The 19,028-nt window shown below is 46.4% G+C and overlaps 1 protein-coding gene across 4 annotated transcripts in view; it reads right to left on the minus strand.

Moving 5' to 3' along the window:
- LOC140721466 (uncharacterized) overlaps positions 1-19,028 on the minus strand; it is a 65,030-nt gene that overhangs the window by 34,361 nt on the left and 11,641 nt on the right. For 3 of the 4 annotated variants that reach the window (XM_073036289.1, XM_073036291.1, XM_073036288.1), the window contains exons 3-5: positions 17,819-17,869; positions 16,716-16,766; positions 7,340-7,390 (exon numbers count right to left, since the gene is read on the minus strand). In XM_073036289.1, the coding sequence (XP_072892390.1) occupies positions 7,340-7,390; positions 16,716-16,766; positions 17,819-17,869 (153 nt within the window). The remainder of the gene's footprint in view (positions 1-7,339; positions 7,391-16,715; positions 16,767-17,818; positions 17,870-19,028) is intronic. The other variant, XM_073036290.1, reaches the window with a different exon arrangement.

The following is a 19,028-nucleotide window of genomic DNA, read 5'->3' on the forward strand; positions in this document are numbered from 1 at the left end:
CTGTCTCAGTTCCTCAGACTTAAGGGAGGTAACAACTTTATCATTGTGTTCGTACTTCTCCATTTCTCATCTTACATTGCCAATTGCTCCGGAGGCGGTGTTTGCTACTGAGTTTGCGATGCGAGAGGTCTACATGGCGTCCATCTTTACGGATAATCAGATCTGCACCTGCTGCACCGTGCTGCCGCTTCTGTGAGAACGTTTGAACGATCTGGAGAAGCAGTTGATTATCTTGAACTCATAAGGGAGAATGAGGAGGTGACAGATAAGAGCTGTAGGGAGCTCGTCATATCCTGGTTTGCCTATAACACCTGTCTGCACCTCATCACTTTACTTGACAGGACGAAGGTCATCGAGCTACCTGTCTAGTACCCTAATTCGTCCCTAAAGAGCAGCAGCTCGACGCACCTGATGTGCATGTAGTCGTCCAGCAGGCTGGGTGTCTCCCGGATTTCTCACATCTCACACCCAGTACAGAACACCGGCCTCACAGACATATATCCTGTTTCTCTTCCTCAGAGTTTACATACCTCACTTCGACCCGTTATCCACGAATCCCGGATGAACCAATGCCCTACCGTTCTGCCTGATATCACTTCGACCGATGAACTCTCCATTGATGACTGTTCCGCTTGGCAGTCTCCCTTATCTGCCTGAATCTGCCCTCCTATTTAACTCACGATTTCCTTCCTACATGCGCTTTCTGAGCTCCCTTTGCAAAGTAATATACACATGTTCTCTATTATTCTGACTTCTATATATTATTCACATGTGTATTTATTCGTAGAATTTCCCACTCCACCTACAAAGATTCCACATTCTCTGACCCTAACATCTTTCTACAAATGTTATATCATCTGTTACCAGCAGAGCCATCCCAACGCATGTGCCTTCCTGCATGTGCTGTTGACAAAAAAGGATATCCTTAGATGTTAAGCTCCCACATTCGGCCGTCTTTCAGCCGGTACTCAGTGACGCCCATGACGTCAGTGTCTAATTGTCGGTCCATTCCATTCTAAATGCTGCACGCATCTAAATGCGGCAGGGTCAGTCCTGCAATCCTCGCCATTTGAAATTCACCTCTGCGGTAGAACTGATCTCTTTGCTCTGTCTGCCCTTGTCCTTCGCTACAGGCATCTTACCCACATCATCTGCTTCTAAACTTGCTGGCCCTTCATCAACTGTATCATACTGGATCTCTTATCTCTGCCATTTTATCTTAACCACGCCCGACTGCTTTAGTAAATCGGACGTAAGGAAATATTCGTCTGCTGCGAATTCACGGCTTGATTTCATTCAGTCGGCCCGGGGTGACCTGAACTGGTATGTTTTCTTCAACTCCAAATGAGGGCGTACTTTCAGTCATGGAGGCACCGAAGCGTGTTTCGTCTTCACAGCCTGAGCCATGTCTCTCTTTTCGACCACTGACCAAATAGTGCAAATGCCCGGTACATTTCGCTCAGCAGAACTCAATTCCGGCAGCTGATTTGTCTTCAGAGCAGTCAGATTACAGTAAACCTGGGGAATGGCGTTATCAGAAGCTGCCAGATGATTCACCGCACGATCCTGACTTTCTGTTCCCTCTGCCTTCATGGTGATTGCAAACTGACACGCGGCCTTCACCCCAGGGTCATGAATGCTCTCCCACTCTCCGTCACTGTCCACTCCCTCATGCACCCTAAAAAAACCTCTTGACCATCATATGTGTGCAGTACATACGGCAATCGGGGTTCCGCAAAAGCCAGCACCGGCGCCTGTGTCAGCAGCTCCTTCAGCGACAGAAAGGGCTCCTCACAGTTTACATCCCACCTCTGTGCAAAGGGCTGCTTTCAATTTTTCGCTCTCCCCACGGGAGGGTAACCACACAGAAGCTGAGTCAATGTGTGACTCACTTTGGCGTCTCCCTTCACGAATCTCCGATATTTTTCCACAGAACCCGAAGAACGAGCGCAGAGCGTTCACAGCCTGAGCCCTTGCCCAAATGGTCACCGCTTCTATCTTTGCCGGGTCTGTCGCTGCTCCATTCCGTGAGGTTGTTTCAGACATAGTTACCAGACGTTTAGCAGAACCGGCACTTGTCCAGGTAAAGTTTTAACCCTTCAGCTTTCAGGCGGCCAAGAACCTTCAGCAGCCTCGCTTCATGTTCTTCCAAGCTGAATCCAAATACTATGAGGTCATCCAAATACACCAACACCTCAAACCAGTTCATATCCCCTCAGTCTTCTCCATGAACCGCTGGAAGTTTACAAGGGCTCCCAATATGCCGTGGGGCATCCTTTCGAACTGGAAGAATCCCAGGGGACATATAAATGACGTCATCAGCCATCGGGATCTGGTAATATCCACTACTCAAATCGAGCACACTAAACCACTTCGCACCTCTTCGACACTCGGGACTGTATACTGGTCACGGACGGTGCAGTGTTCGGAGTTGTATAGTTCACACACATGCGTACCTTTCCGTTCTTCTTCTGGGCCACTGCTACTGGAGCGCCTTGGGGCTTCGGGAATCAGTGATGATCCCAGCTTCCTTCAGTTTACACAAATGCTGCCGCACGTCTTCCAAGTCTGCAGGGTCCAGTCGCCGCGACCTCTCTCTAAAAGGCGTGTCCTCGGTCACCCGCAGAGTGTGTGCAGTGCTCTTGGAACGACCCACATCACACTGGCCAATGGAAAAGACACCTTTCATCTTCAACATCTTCTCTACCAGACACCTTTCCTTAACCCGGCGGTACCGGGCATTCCCCCGAGTTGATTGACTCAGCGATCAACTCCACCCACCCCTTTTCCAATAGTCCCTCCCCGGCGTGCCTGACAGTGACACTAGACATTACCGTCACCGGGAATAAAATGCGCCAGGGACATCACCAGCTGCAAGCTGACCTCCCTATTCGTAGTGTTCCTGAAAATCACTGCCATCCTGCTTGCCTGTACAATCGAGGGCTTCAGAAGTTCGGACCTCACCAATACCCAAGCAGGAAATTCGGACTTCCCCTCGTGATCTTCCGGAATATCCACAAAGAGGGTTTCGCCCTCAATCACTCCGGGAAATGTGGTGGTCCCCATCACTCTCTGTTCTTCCCCAGGCGGTACCACTATTAGCTTCGACTGGCTGAACCACACAGTCCCTTGCTTAAATTAGGTATCCAGACCAATGCTGCCACACACTTCCTCAAAAGCAGCTCGAAATACCGGGTCTACTAGAGGTGTGTTGGTCCGTACCAGTATTGAAACGCCGCCCTTCTTAACAGGTTCCGGACAAAACAGGACCACTATATAAGAACCCCAGACACTACCACATCAGCCTCCAGTTTCACTGACAAATAACCGTCGTATGGATGATCAACAGCACTGTGTCCTCAAATCTCCAGTGCGTCCAATGGTGTCAAGGGTATGTGCGTCAGATACCGGTTGTAAAACGAACGGTACAGAAACGTGACCTGCGACCTGGTTTCGAGTATGGCTTTATCGTAATTACTCTCTATCCACAGTGACACACTGGAGCGTGGAACCACTAAGCCTTCAGGAATAGGATCTGTTGCTTTGGGGATTCTTGTTACATTGCCGGATAGGTGTTCCCTAGAGACACTAGGCCGCTCCCTCTCAGTGTCTCCTCTAAGTTTTCCGTACGGCTGTCCCTGCTGAGGTACCTGGGGGCTCACTCTCCTTCTGGCGTGACACCTGCATTGTTCGACCCCTTGGGGAATCCACCCTCGTCAGCTGCAACTAATGGGGGCGGGGTCACACCCGCTGATTACAGGCGACGTATCTCCGTTCTCAACTCTCCCACAATCTCCTCAACGGCTCCCCGGGGTAGGGTATCTTTGGTCACTTCACCGCAGGGGACTACTAACGAGGAGTGTACACTGCTGACTGAGTCCTCCCGCGCCTCCGCCGCGTTCTCCTCTTTCTGTACCTCTCTGATCAGTTCAACAAAAGATGCAGGAGACGCCAGTAAATCAGGCCATAGGACTGGGTGCCCCTGACTATCTGGTCCATTCTTAACTCATCCAACTCAGCCTCCCGAATGACCCCTCTGCGCCGCAAGCAATTTAGCTGCCTCTCTAGAAGAAAAATAAAATCAGAACGCTTCTCTCCCTTCTCCTGACGCATGTTTTGAAACCACACCATGAGCTGCAGTGGGCCTCCAGTCGGACCAAAAGCATGGTCCAGTGCTTGCAGACAATTGACAGCTGTCATTACGGCATAATTTAACCTGACGGCTCTCACAGCGTCAGCGGCCCGCCCATTCAATCATTCAACCATTCATCATTCTGCACTGCCACTCATCTAATAACTGAGAGTCCCTTCCGCCCTCATCTCAGGAGTGGGCGTTAATCCAGTGCATAGGCGGAACCTGCCACAGCTGGGTCTTTAAATTTGCTTTCTCCATTTATTCTTCAGTGAATTAAGGGCGGATATTCTTATACTTCACGTGGGACGTGGTCTATTTCAACATTCCAAATCCGAACACTCTTTCCCCGCACTCCTCAGAAATGACAGAACCCGCCCCCAGCTAACTCAGCGTTGGTGTGCATTACAACGACACCTGCGCCCGCTTTTTCATCAAACCTCCACTGAGAATCGCAACCTTAAGGGTAATAACAGCGGAATTAACAATTCATCCGGAGTACAAATACCTGCGCCACTCGTTCATTGCTCAAGGTAATCAACGCATTCAATGGAGTCAATCCAAGACGAGCCCCCACACTTGTAAAACTCGCTTCGCCTAGCGGCTTAATAGAGGGGCTGATACCGCCCGGCCTGGCCAAACTTAAGAACTCTCCTTTGGGTGGATGCTGCAGGATCTGTCCCCTGTTACCAATCAGTACCCCGAAATAACAAACAATACACAATATGCGTCTAAACAATTAAGCCTGATAACTCTTCCTTTGAGTATCTGGTTAGTAGAGAAACGAAATTTTAAAAATAAATAAATATATATATATCGTATTAAACAGTCTGTGCGTCAAGTTACAGCTCACTCATATGACAACCGTTCAAAATCGGCCTCCACCAATCGTCGCTATCCTTTGGACCCTCGCTCCGAATCTACCCCATCCGGAAGCCCACTATATAATCATATAACCATATAACATTTACAGCACGGAAAAAGGCCATCTCGGCCTTCCTATTCCGTGCCGAACGCTTACTGTCACCTAGTCCCATTTACCTGCACTCAGCCCATAACCCTCCAATCCTTTCCTGTCCATATACTAATCAATTTTCTAATGACAAAATGGATTCTGCCTCTACCACTTCCACCAGGAGGTCGTTCCGCACAGCTGCCACTCACTGAGTAAAGAAATTCCCCCTCGTGTTACCCCTAAACGTTTGTCCCCTTACTCTCAACTCAATGCTTTCTTTGAATATCCCCTACTCTCAATGGAAAAATGAAACCTATCCACGGCCCCCTCAACCTTCAGCGCTCCAAATAATAAAGACCTAACTTGTCCAACCTTTCTCTGTAACTTAGGTGCTGAAACCCAGGTAACATTCTGGTAAATCTTCTCTGTACTCTCTCTATTTTGTTGACATCTTTTCGATAATTCGGGGACCAGAATTGTACACAATACTCCAGATTCGTCCTTACTAATGCCTTGTACAATGTATAGGAGTTGTACATCCCAACTCGTGTACTCAATGCTCTGAAAGGCCTGTTTTATTCATAATCTCTGGCTCCAGCCTGTCAGCCATTCCGTTATCATTTAATTGTATCTTTCCTGTAACATTATAGGAGATTATCTAGTTAAGCAGCCTCATTTTGGCACCTTAACAAACGCATTCGGAAAATCAGTGTAGAATCTCTGTCATGACTCTGGTCTGTAGTACATCTGGCTAAAGTGAATTACACTGCTTAAATACCTGCAGTTTCCATGGCACCAGTTCCTTTCTGATAGCAACTCGACTCACGCATGCTCCCGATTATTCACAGATCTCTGGTGCAGCGCTTGTGTCTTCCACGATGAAGAAAGATGCAGTATACCTGTTGGACACCGGCGATTTCTTTGCCCCGATTACTTCCGCACCCGCATCATTTTCCAGTGTTCCAATATAAACTCTAAAATCCATTTATTTATATAACTTAAAAAAATATTAAACAAACGACTTTTACTATCCGGGCTATATCGTATTTGCTAGTTTACTCTCATATGTCAACATATCCTTTCACATAGATTTTATATTTTTTAAAAACATATAAAAGCATTCTAATCCTCCAACTGTCTTCTCACTTTTGCTACCTTAACTGCCCTTTCTTTAGCTTTCATGCAGTCCTTATCGTCCATTAGTTGCCATCATGGCCACTTGTGAATCTCTCCTTCTGTGGTTCATATGTGTCCTGCGTCTTCTGAGATACGACTATAATTTTTATTCATTTCAGGTCTGCCATTAACCGCTCCGATATTCCCCTCCAATCCACCTGGGCAAGCACCTCTCTCATGCCCCTCTACATCCCTTTATTCTATTGCAATACTGCTACATGTGAGTTATATTTTTTCCTCTGAAATTGACGTATAATACAATCATAATACAATCACTGTGTCCTTGGGGTTCATTTACCTTACGCTTCCGAGTAAAACCTGAGTTGTTACAGAAAATCCAGTCCAAGATAACTTTCCTTGAGTAAGCCCGAGCACAAATATATTTTTTAATCTTACAGATTCCTAACTCCACCTACAAAGTATCCACTTACTCTCTCACATCCTTCTAAATAATTAATGTCCTCTGATATCAACAGAGCCACGCCACCGCATACGCCTTCCCGTCTTTCCTTTAAATACAAAGTATATCCATAGATACTGAGCTCTCTACTGTGGCCTTCTTTCAGCCGCTACTCAATGACGCCCACGACGTTATAGCGACCAGATTCTGGTTGCACCACGAGTTCCTCTTCTTCATTCTGAAGGCTGCCTGGATCTACATGGGGAATCTTCAATCCTGAATTCTTCGTCCTTTGAACATTGTTTCTGTGGTAGAATTTAACTCTTTGCTCTGTCGGCATTTGTAATCAATCATTGACTTGTCCTCCCTTACAAGCATAATGCACACATCCTCTACTGCGGGCTCGACATCAATCGTATCATACTCAATCCATGAGAACTGCCATATTCGTTTAACCACGCCCAACAGCTCCAGTAATTCTGACCAACGAGAAAAGTCAATTGTTGTTTTCTTCGGCTTTCGGAAACCCTTTAACAAGTTGACACATATGTGATTGCTTAACGAGCTAAATTACATGGTATTACGAGAGCACTCCCGACACCACCCGCGCGATACAGCAGCACTTCTGGTTCATTTTTCGTCCCGCGCATAATCACTGTCTTCGATTTCCATTTACCTGTCAAGGCGAGTAGGCACCGGAGGTGCAGTTGTGGTATGTTCGTCGGCCCTGTGGACAAAATAGAAATACTTATATCTCCGTAATCCGGAACTCATCTGCTTCCCGTCTCATTAAACCATAATTTGAACCATTTCCCGATCATAAGAGAGCGTCACTTTGTTCTCACGTCAGAACGTTAGTGCCAAAGTGAATGACTTTGAACAATGTGAACAAAAAGACAAAGAATCAGCGGACGTGCCAGCAAAGCGGGATGCTGAGCGACGCAGAACTGGGACGGGCTCGGTGCAGGGAGGGGAGATCAGAGCGGGGGCCGATCTCGGGTGAGTTATGAAACGGGGCGAAAGGCTGAGCACATGAACTGGGTTGAAGATCTGGATGTGGAAGTCACGTGAGATCTCAGCAGAGCACTTTGTGAGATTAAGGTGGACATCAAAAGAACAGAATTGAAAATACGGAGACAAAAACCATGGGCTATTGCAAATTGTGCTGGAGAGCTTTGAATGGAATTCAGGGAAATGATGGTGGATGGATGAGCGGAATAGGTAGTTTGCATCTGTCTTCACGGTGGAAGATACCAGTAATTTGACCAACATGCAGAGGCATGCGTGTCGTGACGGGTCCAGTCAACGGAGAGGGATTCAACAGAAATGGCGGAAAGTTCAGTTGCAGCTTCGCGGCAGTGCCTTTTAGTGTGCTAAGTTTTTGAGTGCGCCTGTCTCAGTTCCTCAGACTTAAGGGAGGTAACAAATTTATCATTGTGCTCGTACTTCTCCATTTCTCATCTTACAGTGCCAATTGCTCCGGAGGCGGTGTTTGCTACTGAGTTTGCGATGCGAGAGGTCTACATGGCGTCCATCTTTACGGATAATCAGATCTGCACCTGCTGCACCGTGCTGCCGCTTCTGTGAGAACGTTTGAACGATCTGGAGAAGCAGTTGATTATCTTCAACTCATAAGGGAGAATGAGGAGGTGACAGATAAGAGCTGTAGGGAGCTCGTCATATCCTGGTTTGCCTATAACACCTGTCTGCACCTCATCACTTTACTTGACAGGACGAAGGTCATCGAGCTACCTGTCTAGTACCCTAATTCGTCCCTAAAGAGCAGCAGCTCGACTCACCTGATGTGCATGTAGTCGTCCAGCAGGCTGGGTGTCTCCCGGATTTCCCACATCTCACACCCAGTACAGAACACTGGCCTCCCAGACATATATCCTGTTTCTCTTCCTCAGAGCTTACATACCTCACTTCGACCCGTTGTCGACGAATCCCGAATGAACCAATGCCCTACCGTTCTGCCTGAGATCACTTCGACCGATGAACTCTCCATTGATGACTGTTCCGCTTGGCAGTCTCCCTTATCTGCCTGAATCTGCCCTCCTATTTAACTCACGATTTCCTTCCTACATGCGCTTTCTGAGCTCCCTTTGCAAAGTAATATACACATGTTCTCTATTATTCTGACTTCTATATATTATTCACATGTGTATTTATTCGTAGAATTTCCCACTCCACCTACAAAGATTCCACATTCTCTGACCCTAACATCTTTCTACAAATGTTATATCATCTGTTACCAGCAGAGCCATCCCAACGCATGTGCCTTCCTGCATGTGCTGTTGACAAAAAAGGATATCCTTAGATGTTAAGCTCCCACATTCGGCCGTCTTTCAGCCGGTACTCAGTGACGCCCATGACGTCAGTGTCTAATTGTCGGTCCATTCCATTCTAAATGCTGCACGCATCTAAATGCGGCAGGGTCAGTCCAGCATTCCTCGCCATTTGAAATTCACCTCTGCGGTAGAACTGATCTCTTTGCTCTGTCTGCCCTTGTCCTTCGCTACAGGCATCTTACCCACATCATCTGCTTCTAAACTTGCTGGCCCTTCATCAACTGTATCATACTGGATCTCTTATCTCTGCCATTTTATCTTAACCACGCCCGACTGCTTTAGTAAATCGGACGTAAAGAAAAATTCGTCTGCTGCGAATGCACGGCTTGATTTCATTCAGTCGGCCCGGGGATGACCTGAACTGGTATGTTTTCTTCAACTACAAATGAGGGCGTTCTTTCAGTCATGGAGGCACCGAAGCGTGTTTCGTCTTCACAGACTGAGCCATGTCTCTCTTTTCGACCACTGACCAAATAGTTCAAATGCCCGGTACATTTCGCTCAGCAGAACTCAATTCCGGCAGCTGATTTGTCTTCAGAGCAGTCAGATTACAGTAAACCTGGGGAATGGCGTTATCAGAAGCTGCCAGATGATTCACCGCACGATCCTGTCTTTCTGTTCCCTCTGCCTTCATGGTGATTGCAAACTGACACGCGGCCTTCACCCCAGGGTCAGGAATGCTCTCCCACACTCCGTCACTGTCCACTCATTCATGCACCCTAAAAAAACCTCTTGACCATCATATGTGTGCAGTACATACGGCAATCGGGGTTCCGCAAAAGCCAGCACCGGCGCCTGTGTCAGCAGCTCCTTCAGCGACAGAAAGGGCTCCTCACAGTTTACATCCCACCTCTGTGCAAAGGGCTGCTTTCAATTTTTCGCTCTCCCCACGGGAGGGTAACCACACAGAAGCTGAGTCAATGTGTGACTCACTTTGGCGTCTCCCTTCACGAATCTCCGATATTTTTCCACAGAACCCGAAGAACGAGCGCAGAGCGTTCAGAGCCTGAGCCCTTGCCCAAATGGTCACCGCTTCTATCTTTGCCGGGTCTGTCGCTGCTCCATTCCGTGAGGTTGTTTCAGACATAGTTACCAGACGTTTAGCAGAACCGGCACTTGTCCAGGTAAAGTTTTAACCCTTCAGCTTTCAGGCGGCCAAGAACCTTCAGCAGCCTCGCTTCATGTTCTTCCAAGCTGAATCCAAATACTATGAGGTCATCCAAATACACCAAAACCTCAAACCAGTTCATATCCCCTCAGTCTTCTCCATGAACCGCTGGAAGTTTACAAGGGCTCCCAATATGCCGTGGGGCATCCTTTCGAACTGGAAGAATCCCAGGGGACATATAAATGACGTCATCAACCATCGGGATCTGGTAATATCCACTACTCAAATCGAGCACACTAAACCACCTCGCACCTCTTCGACACTCGGGACTGTATACTGGTCACGGACGGTGCAGTGTTCGGAGTCCTATAGTTCACACACATGCGTACCTTCCCGTTCTTCTTCTGGGCCACTGCTACTGGAGCGCCTTGGGGCTTCGGGAATCAGTGATGATCCCAGCTTCCTTCAGTTTACACAAATGCTGCCGCACGTCTTCCACGTCTGCAGGGTCCAGTCGCCGCGACCTCTCTCTAAAAGGCGTGTCCTCGGTCACCCGCAGAGTGTGTGCAGTGCTCTTGGAACGACCCACATCACACTGGCCAATGGAAAAGACACCTTTCATCTTCAACATCTTCTCTACCAGACACCTTTCCTTAACCCGGCGGTACCGGGCATTCCCCCGAGTTGATTGACTCAGCGATCAACTCCCCCCACCCCTTTTCCAATAGTCCCTCCCCGGCGTGCCTGACAGTGACACTAGACATTACCGTCACCGGGAATAAAATGCGCCAGGGACATCACCAGCTGCAAGCTGACCTCCCTATTCGTAGTGTTCCTGAAAATCACTGCCATCCTGCTTGCCTGTACAATCGAGGGCTTCAGAAGTTCGGACCTCACCAATACCCAAGCAGGAAATCCGGACTTCCCCTCGTGATCTTCCGGAACATCCACAAAGAGGGTTTCGCCCTCAATCACTCCGGGAAATGTGGGGGTCCCCATCACTCTCTGTTCTTCCCCAGGCGGTACCACTATTAGCTTCCACTGGCTGAACCACACAGTCCCTTGCTTAAATTAGGTATCCAGACCAATGCTGCCACAATCTTCCTCAAAAGCAGCTCGAAATACCGGGTCTACTAGAGGTGTGTTGGTCCGTACCAGTATTGAAACGCCGCCCTTCTCAACAGGTTCCGGACAAAACAGGACCACTATATCAAGAACCCCAGACACTACCACATCAGCCTCCAGTTTCACTGACAAATAACCGTCGTATGGATGATCAACAGCACTGTGTCCTCAAATCTCCAGTGCGTCCAATGGTGTCAAGGGGAAGTGAATTTAACCTGACGGCTCTCACAGCGTCAGCGGCCCGCCCATTCAATCATTCAACCATTCATCATCCTGCACTGCCACTCATCTAATAACTGAGAGTCCCTTCCGCCCTCATCTCAGGAGTGGGCGTTAATCCAGTGCATAGGCGGAACCTGCCACAGCTGGGTCTTTAAATTTGCTTTCTCCAATTATTCTTCAGAGACTTAAGGGCGGATATTCTTATACTTCACGTGGGACGTGGTCTATTTCAACATTCCAAATCCGAACACTCTTTCCCCGCACTCCTCAGAAATGACAGAACCCGCCCCCAGCTAACTCAGCGTTGGTCTGCATTACAACGACACCTGCGCCCGCTTTTTCATCAAACCTCCACTGAGAATCGCAACCTTAAGGGTAATAACAGCGGAATTAACAATTCATCCGGAGTACAAATACCTGCGCCACTCGTTCATTGCTCAAGGTAATCAACGCATTCAATGGAGTCAATCCAAGACGAGCCCCCACACTTGTAAATCTCGCTTCGCCTAGCGGCTTAAAAGAGGGGCTGATACCGCCCGGCCTGGCCAAACTTAAGAACTCTCCTTTGGGTGGATGCTGCAGGATCTGTCCCCTGTTACCAATCAGTACCCCGAAATAACAAACAATACACAATATGCGTCTAAACAATTAAGCCTGATAACTCTTCCTTTGAGTATCTGGTTAGTAGAGAAACGAAATTTAAAAATATATATATATATATATATATATGTGCGTCAAGTTACAGCTCCCTCATAGGACAACCGTTCAAAATCGGCCTCCACCAATCGTCGCTATCCTTTGGACCCTCGCTCCGAATCTACCCCATCCGGAAGCCCACCATATAATCATATAACCATATAACAATTACAGCACGGAAACAGGCCATCTCGGCCTTCCTATTCCGTGCCGAACGCTTACTGTCACCTAGTCCCACATAGCTGCACTCAGCCCATAACCCTCCAATCCTTTCCTGTCCATATACTAATCAATTTTTTAATGACAAAATGGAATCTGCCTCTACCACTTCCACCAGGAGGTCGTTCCACACAGCTGCCACTCACTGAGTAAAGAAATTCCCCCTCGTGTTACCCCTAAACGTTTGTCCCCTTACTCTCAACTCAATGCTTTCTTTGAATATCCCCTACTCTCAATGGAAAAATGAAACCTATCCACGTCCCCCTCAACCTTCAGCGCTCCAAATAATAAAGACCTAACTTGTCCAACCTTTCTCTGTAACTTAGGTGCTGAAACCCAGGTAACATTCTGGTAAATCTTCTCTGTACTCTCTCTATTTTGTTGACATCTTTTCGATAATTCGGGGACCAGAATTGTACACAATACTCCAGATTCGTCCTTACCAATGCCTTGTACAATTTATAGGAGTTGTATCCCAACTCGTGTACTCAATGCTCTGAAAGGCCTGTTTTATTCATAATCTCTGTTTCCAGCCTGTCAGCCATTCCGTTATCATTTAATTGTATCTTTCCTGTAACATTATAGGAGATTATCTAGATAAGCAGCCTCATTTTGGCACCTTAACAAACGCATTCGGAAAATCAGTGTAGAATCTCTGTCATGACTCTGGTCTGTAGTACATCTGGCTAAAGTGAATTACACTACTTAAATACCTGCAGGTTCCATGGCACCAGTTCCTTTCTGATAGCAACTCGACTCACGCATGCTCCCGATTATTCACAGATCTCTGGTGCACTGCTTGTGTCTTCCACGATGAAGAAAGATGCAGTATACCTGTTGGACACCGGCGATTTCTTTGCCCCGATTACTTCCGCACCCGCATCATTTTCCAGTGTTCCAATATCAACTCTAAATTCCATTTTTTTATATAACTTAAAAGAAATATTGAACAAACGACTTTTACTATCCGGGCTATATCGTATTTGCTAGTTTACTCTCATATGTCAACATATCCTTTCACATAGATTTTATATTTTTTAAAAACATATAAAAGCATCCTAATCCTCCAACTGTCTTCTCACTTTTGCTACCTTAACTGCCCTTTCCTTAGCTTTCATGCAGTCCTTATCGTCCATTAGTTGCCATCCTGGCCACTTGTGTATCTCTCCTTCTGTGGTTCATATGTGTCCTGCGTCTTCTGATATACGACTAAAATTTTTATTCATTTCAGGTCTGCCATTAACCGCTCCGATTTTCCCCTCCAATCCACCTGGGCAAGCACCTCTCTCATGCCCCTCTACATCCCTTTATTCTATTGCAATACTGCTACATGTGAGTTATATTTTTTCCTCTGAAATTGACGTATAATACAATCATAATACAATCACTGTGTCCTTGGGGTTCATTTACCTTACGCTTCCGAGTAAAACCTGAGTTGTTACAGAAAATCCAGTCCAAGATAACTTTCCTTGAGTAAGCCCGAGCACAAATATATTTTTTACTCTTACAGATTCCTAACTCCACCTACAAAGTATCCACTTACTCTCTCACATCCTTCTAAATAATTAATGTCCTCTGATATCAACAGAGCCACGCCACTGCATACGCCTTCCCGTCTTTCCTTTAAATACAAAGTATATCCATAGATACTGAGCTCTCTACTGTGGCCTTCTTTCAGCCGCTACTCAATGACGCTCACGACGTTATAGCGACCAGATTCTGGTTGCACCACGAGTTCCTCTTCTTCATTCTGAAGGCTGCATGGATCTACATGGGGAATCTTCAATCCTGAATTTTTCGCCCTTTGAACATTGTTTCTGTGGTAGAATTTAACTCTTTGCTCTGTCGGCATTTGTAATCAATCATTGACTTGTCCTCACTTACAAGCATAATGCACACATCCTCTACTGCGGGCTCGACATCAATCGTATCATACTCAATCCCTGAGAACTGCCATATTCGTTTAACCACGCCCAACAGCTCCAGCAATTCTGACCAACGAGAAAAGTCAATTGTTGTTTTCTTCGGCTTTCGGAAACCCTTTAACAAGTTGACACATATGTGATTGCTTAACGAGCTAAATTACATGGTATTACGAGAGCGCTCCCGACACCACCCGCGCGATACAGCAGCACTTCTGGTTCATTTTTCGTCCCGCGCATAATCACTGTCTTCGTTTTCCATTTACCTGTCAAGGCGAGTAGGCACCGGAGCTGCAGTTGTGTTATTTTCGTCGGCCCTGTGGGTAAAATATAAATACTTATATCTCCGTAATCCGGAACTCATCGGCTTCCCGTCTCATTAAACCATAATTTGTACCATTTCCCGATCATAAGAGAGCGTCACGTTGTTCTCACGTCAGAACGTAAGTGCCAAAGTGAATGACTTTGAACAATGTGAACAAAAAGACAAATAATCAGCGGACGTGCCAGCAAAGCGGGATGCTGAGCGACGCAGAACTGGGACGGGCTCGGTGCAGGGAGGGGAGATCAGAGCGGGGGTCGATCTCGGGTGAGTTATGAAACGGGGCGAAAGGCTGAGCACATGAACTGGGTTTAAGATCTGGATGTGGAAGTCACGTGAGATCTCAGCAGAGCACTTTGTGAGATTAAGGTGGACATCAAAAGAACAGAATTGAAAATACGGAGACAAAAACAATGGGCTATTGCAAATTGTGCTGGAGAGCTTTGAATGGAATTCAGGGAAATGATGGTGGATGGATGAGCGGAATAGGTAGTTTGCATCTGTCTTCACGGTGGAAATACCAGTAATTTGACCAACATGCAGAGGCATGCGTGTCGTGAAGGGTCCAGTCAACGGAGAGGGATTCAACAGGAACGGCGGAAAGTTCAGTTGCAGCTTCGCGGCAGTGCCTTTTAGTGTGCTAAGTTTTTGAGTGCGCCTGTCTCAGTTCCTCAGACTTAAGGGAGGTAACAACTTTATCATTGTGCTCGTACTTCTCCATTTCTCATCTGGCAGTGCCAATTGCTCCGGAGGCGGTGTTTTCTACTGAGATTGCGATGCGGGAGGTCTACATGGCGTCCACCTTTATGGAGAATCAAATCTGCACCTGCTGCACCGTGCTGCCGCTTCTCTGAGAACGTTTGAACGATCTGGAGAGGCAGTTGATTATCTTGAACTCATAAGGGAGAATGAGGAGGTGACAGATAAGAGCTGTAGGGAGCTAGTCATATCCTGGTTTGCCTATAATTCCTGTCTACAAATTCTCACTTTACTTGACAGGACGAAGGTCATCGAGCTACCTGTCTAGTACCCGAATTCGGTCCCTAAAGAGCAGCAGCTCGACGTACCTGATGTGCATGTAGTCGTCCAGCAGGCTGGGTGTCTCCCGGATTTCCCACATCTCACACCCAGTACAGAACACCGGCCTCACAGACATATATCGTGTTTCTCTTCCTCAGAGTTTACATACCTCACTTCGACCCGTTGTCGACGAATCCCGAATGAGCCAATTCCCCACCGTTCTGCCTGAGATCACTTCGGTCGATGAACGCCCCTTGGATGACTGCTCCGCTTGGCAGCCTCCCTTTTCTGCCTGAATCTGTCCTATTTAACTCACGAGTTCCTTCCTACATGCGCTTTCGCAGCTCCCTTTGCAAAGTAATACACACATGTTCTCCATTATTCTGACTTCTATATATTATTCACATGTGTATTTATTCGTAGAATTTCCTAACTCCACCTACAAAGATTCCACATTCTCTGACCCTAACATCTTTCTACAGATGTTATATCATATGTTACCAACAGAGCCATCCCAACGCATATGCCCTCCTGCATGTGCTGTTGACAAAAAAGGATATCCTTAGATGTTAAGCTCCCACATTAGACCGTCTTTCAGCCGGTACTCAGTGATGCCCATGACGTCAGTGTCTAATTGTCGGTCCATTCCATTCTAAATGCTGCACGCATCTAAATGCGGCAGGGTCAGCCCTGCATTCCTCGCCATTTGAAATTCACCTCTGCCGTAGAACTGATCTCTTTGCTCTGTCTGCCCTTGTCCTTCGCTACAGGCATCTTACTCACATCATCTGCTTATAAACTTGCTGGCCCTTCATCAACTGTATCATACTGGATCTCTTATCTCTGCCATTTTATCTTAACCACGCCCAACTGCTTTAGTAAATCGGACGTAAAGAAAAATCCATTAATGTTTTATTAGATTTTCTGAAAAGTTTTCACAAAGTTCCACAGATGAGGCGGCTTAACGAGCTAAGATGATTTTGTGTTAACGGAGCACACCCGACCCTACCATTAGTTTGAACACCCACTCTATACAGCAAAACTGTCAGTCTTCAATTTCCACTTACCCCTCAAGTTGAAAAACTGCGACCCCTGCAAATGGATTGAGGTAGGTATTCCTGTGAGCAAAATAGAAACAATGATATCTATTAATCTGGAACCTACCTGCTTCGCGGCTTATTAACCCAACCTTTGAACTTGTTCCCGGTCCTCTCACTGTGCTCTGTTTTTAACTTTAATCAGAACGTTCCAACAGGTCATTTCGAAAAGGGATGAGATTGAAGAATGTGATGAAAACAACGAATGACTGGGCCTGTCAGCAAAGTTGGATGTATAGCGACGCAGAACCGCGACCGCCCCAGTGCAGAGACGGAGCTCAATTCTGCACCACATCTCCGCTGAGGTACTAAACAGGGTTAAAGGCTGAGCACATGAAGTGGGTTGAAGAGCTGGCAATAGATGATCACGTGAGATCTCAACAGCGCACTTTGTACAACTAAGGTGGACAACAAAGGGGCCCTGGAAAAACACATTTGAAGATATGGAAAGAATAAGCGATAGGTTTTAAGGCACAGTTACACATTGAACGTGACGCTGGAGAAGTTTGAATGATACTCAGGGAAATGATGGATAAGCGCAACAGGCACTTTGAATCTTTCTTCACTGTGGAAGACACCAGTTATCTGAGCAACATCTCAAGGGAAATGTGTTGTGAGGACACCCAGAGGCAGAGAGGGATTCATTGGGAAAGCGGAAAATTCAAGCGCATGTGTCGCGGAAATGCACTTGTGCGTGTTAGGCTTTAGAGTGCGCCAGTCCAAGATCCTCAAGCGTAGGCGGTGGAAAGTTATCGGCAACTTTATCACTTGATCTTATTTCTCCATTCCTCGTCTGTTAGCGACAATTGTTACAGCGGCGGTGTTTTTGCAATGCGGGAGGTCTAGACGTCGTCCATCCTCTCGAATAAACAAATCTACACCAGGTGCACCGTGCTGCAGCTTATGAGGGAACTTATTAAGGACAACAACGTGCCGCACGAAGCTGGTTAACGAGCTAGGATCGCATAGTGTTACCGAAGCGTTTCCGACCCGTCCGTCAGTTGGAGCAGCCACCCGATACGGCAAAACTTTAATCGCCCCGTGCACAGACCTGGTCTTCGAGTTCTACTTACGAGGGCTTTTGACAACGTCCCTGAGATGAAGATGCTCTGCATCTGTGTTTCCTGTGGGGGGAAAATAGAAAAATCTTTCTCAGTAACACGTAATCACCTCCCGGCTTCTTAAACCACCCTTTCGTCCATTTCCCAGTCCTGTCAGAGCGTACCACATTTCTCATTCGTTGTCAAAACATTCGAGCAGGTTAATTTGAAAAGGGATCTGTTTGAAGAATCTGAAATTAACAGAGGTTTAGAGGACCTGCCAGCAAAGCGGAATGCTCAGCGATGCAGAACTGTGACGGTCAGCGAGCAGCGAGGGGAGCCGAGAGCTGGGCCAAAGCTCGGGTGAGTTATTAAGTAGGGCAAAAGGCTGAGCATGTGAAATCAGCTGAAGTCCTGGCCGTGGGTGACGACGTGAGACCTCATGAGCTCACTTTGTACAATTAATACGGACAACACAGGGATCCTAGAAGAACAGATTTTTAGATAAGGAAACAAGAAGCATTAGTCTAGAAGGAACAAATATAAATTGAACAACCATATGCAATAGTCTAGAAGGAACAATTATAAATTGAACAACCATATGCAAGAGTCTAGAAGGAACAACTATAAATTGAACAACCATGTGCAAGAGTCTAGAAAGAACAACTATAAATTGAACAAGCATATGCAAGACTCTAGAACGAACAATTATAAACTGAAAAACCATATGCAAGAGTCTAGAACAAACAACTATAAATTGAACAACAATATGCAAGAGTCTAGAAGGAACAATTATAAATTGAACAACCATATGCAAGAGTCTAGAAGGAACAACTATAAATTGAACATCCATATGCAAGAGTCTAGAAGGAAAAACTATAAATTGAACAACCATATGCAAGAGTCTAGAAGGAACAACTATAAATTGAACAACCATATGCAAGAGTCTACAAGGAACAATTATAATTTGAACAACCATATGCAAGAGTCTAGAAGGAACAATTATAAATTGAACCACCATATGCAAGAGTCTAGAAGGAACAATTATAAATTGAACAACCATATGCAAGAGTCTAGAAGGAACAACAATAAATTGAACAACCATATGCAAGAGTCTAGAAGGAACAACTATAAATTGAACAACCATATGCAAGAGTCTAGAAGGAACAACTATTAATTGAACCACCATATGCAAGAGTCTAGAAGGAACAACTGTAAGTTGACCAACCATATGCAAGAGTCT

This window comes from Hemitrygon akajei, unplaced genomic scaffold (genome assembly GCF_048418815.1).
Source record: "Hemitrygon akajei unplaced genomic scaffold, sHemAka1.3 Scf000056, whole genome shotgun sequence".
In the NCBI taxonomy this organism is placed as follows: Eukaryota; Metazoa; Chordata; class Chondrichthyes; order Myliobatiformes; family Dasyatidae; genus Hemitrygon; species Hemitrygon akajei.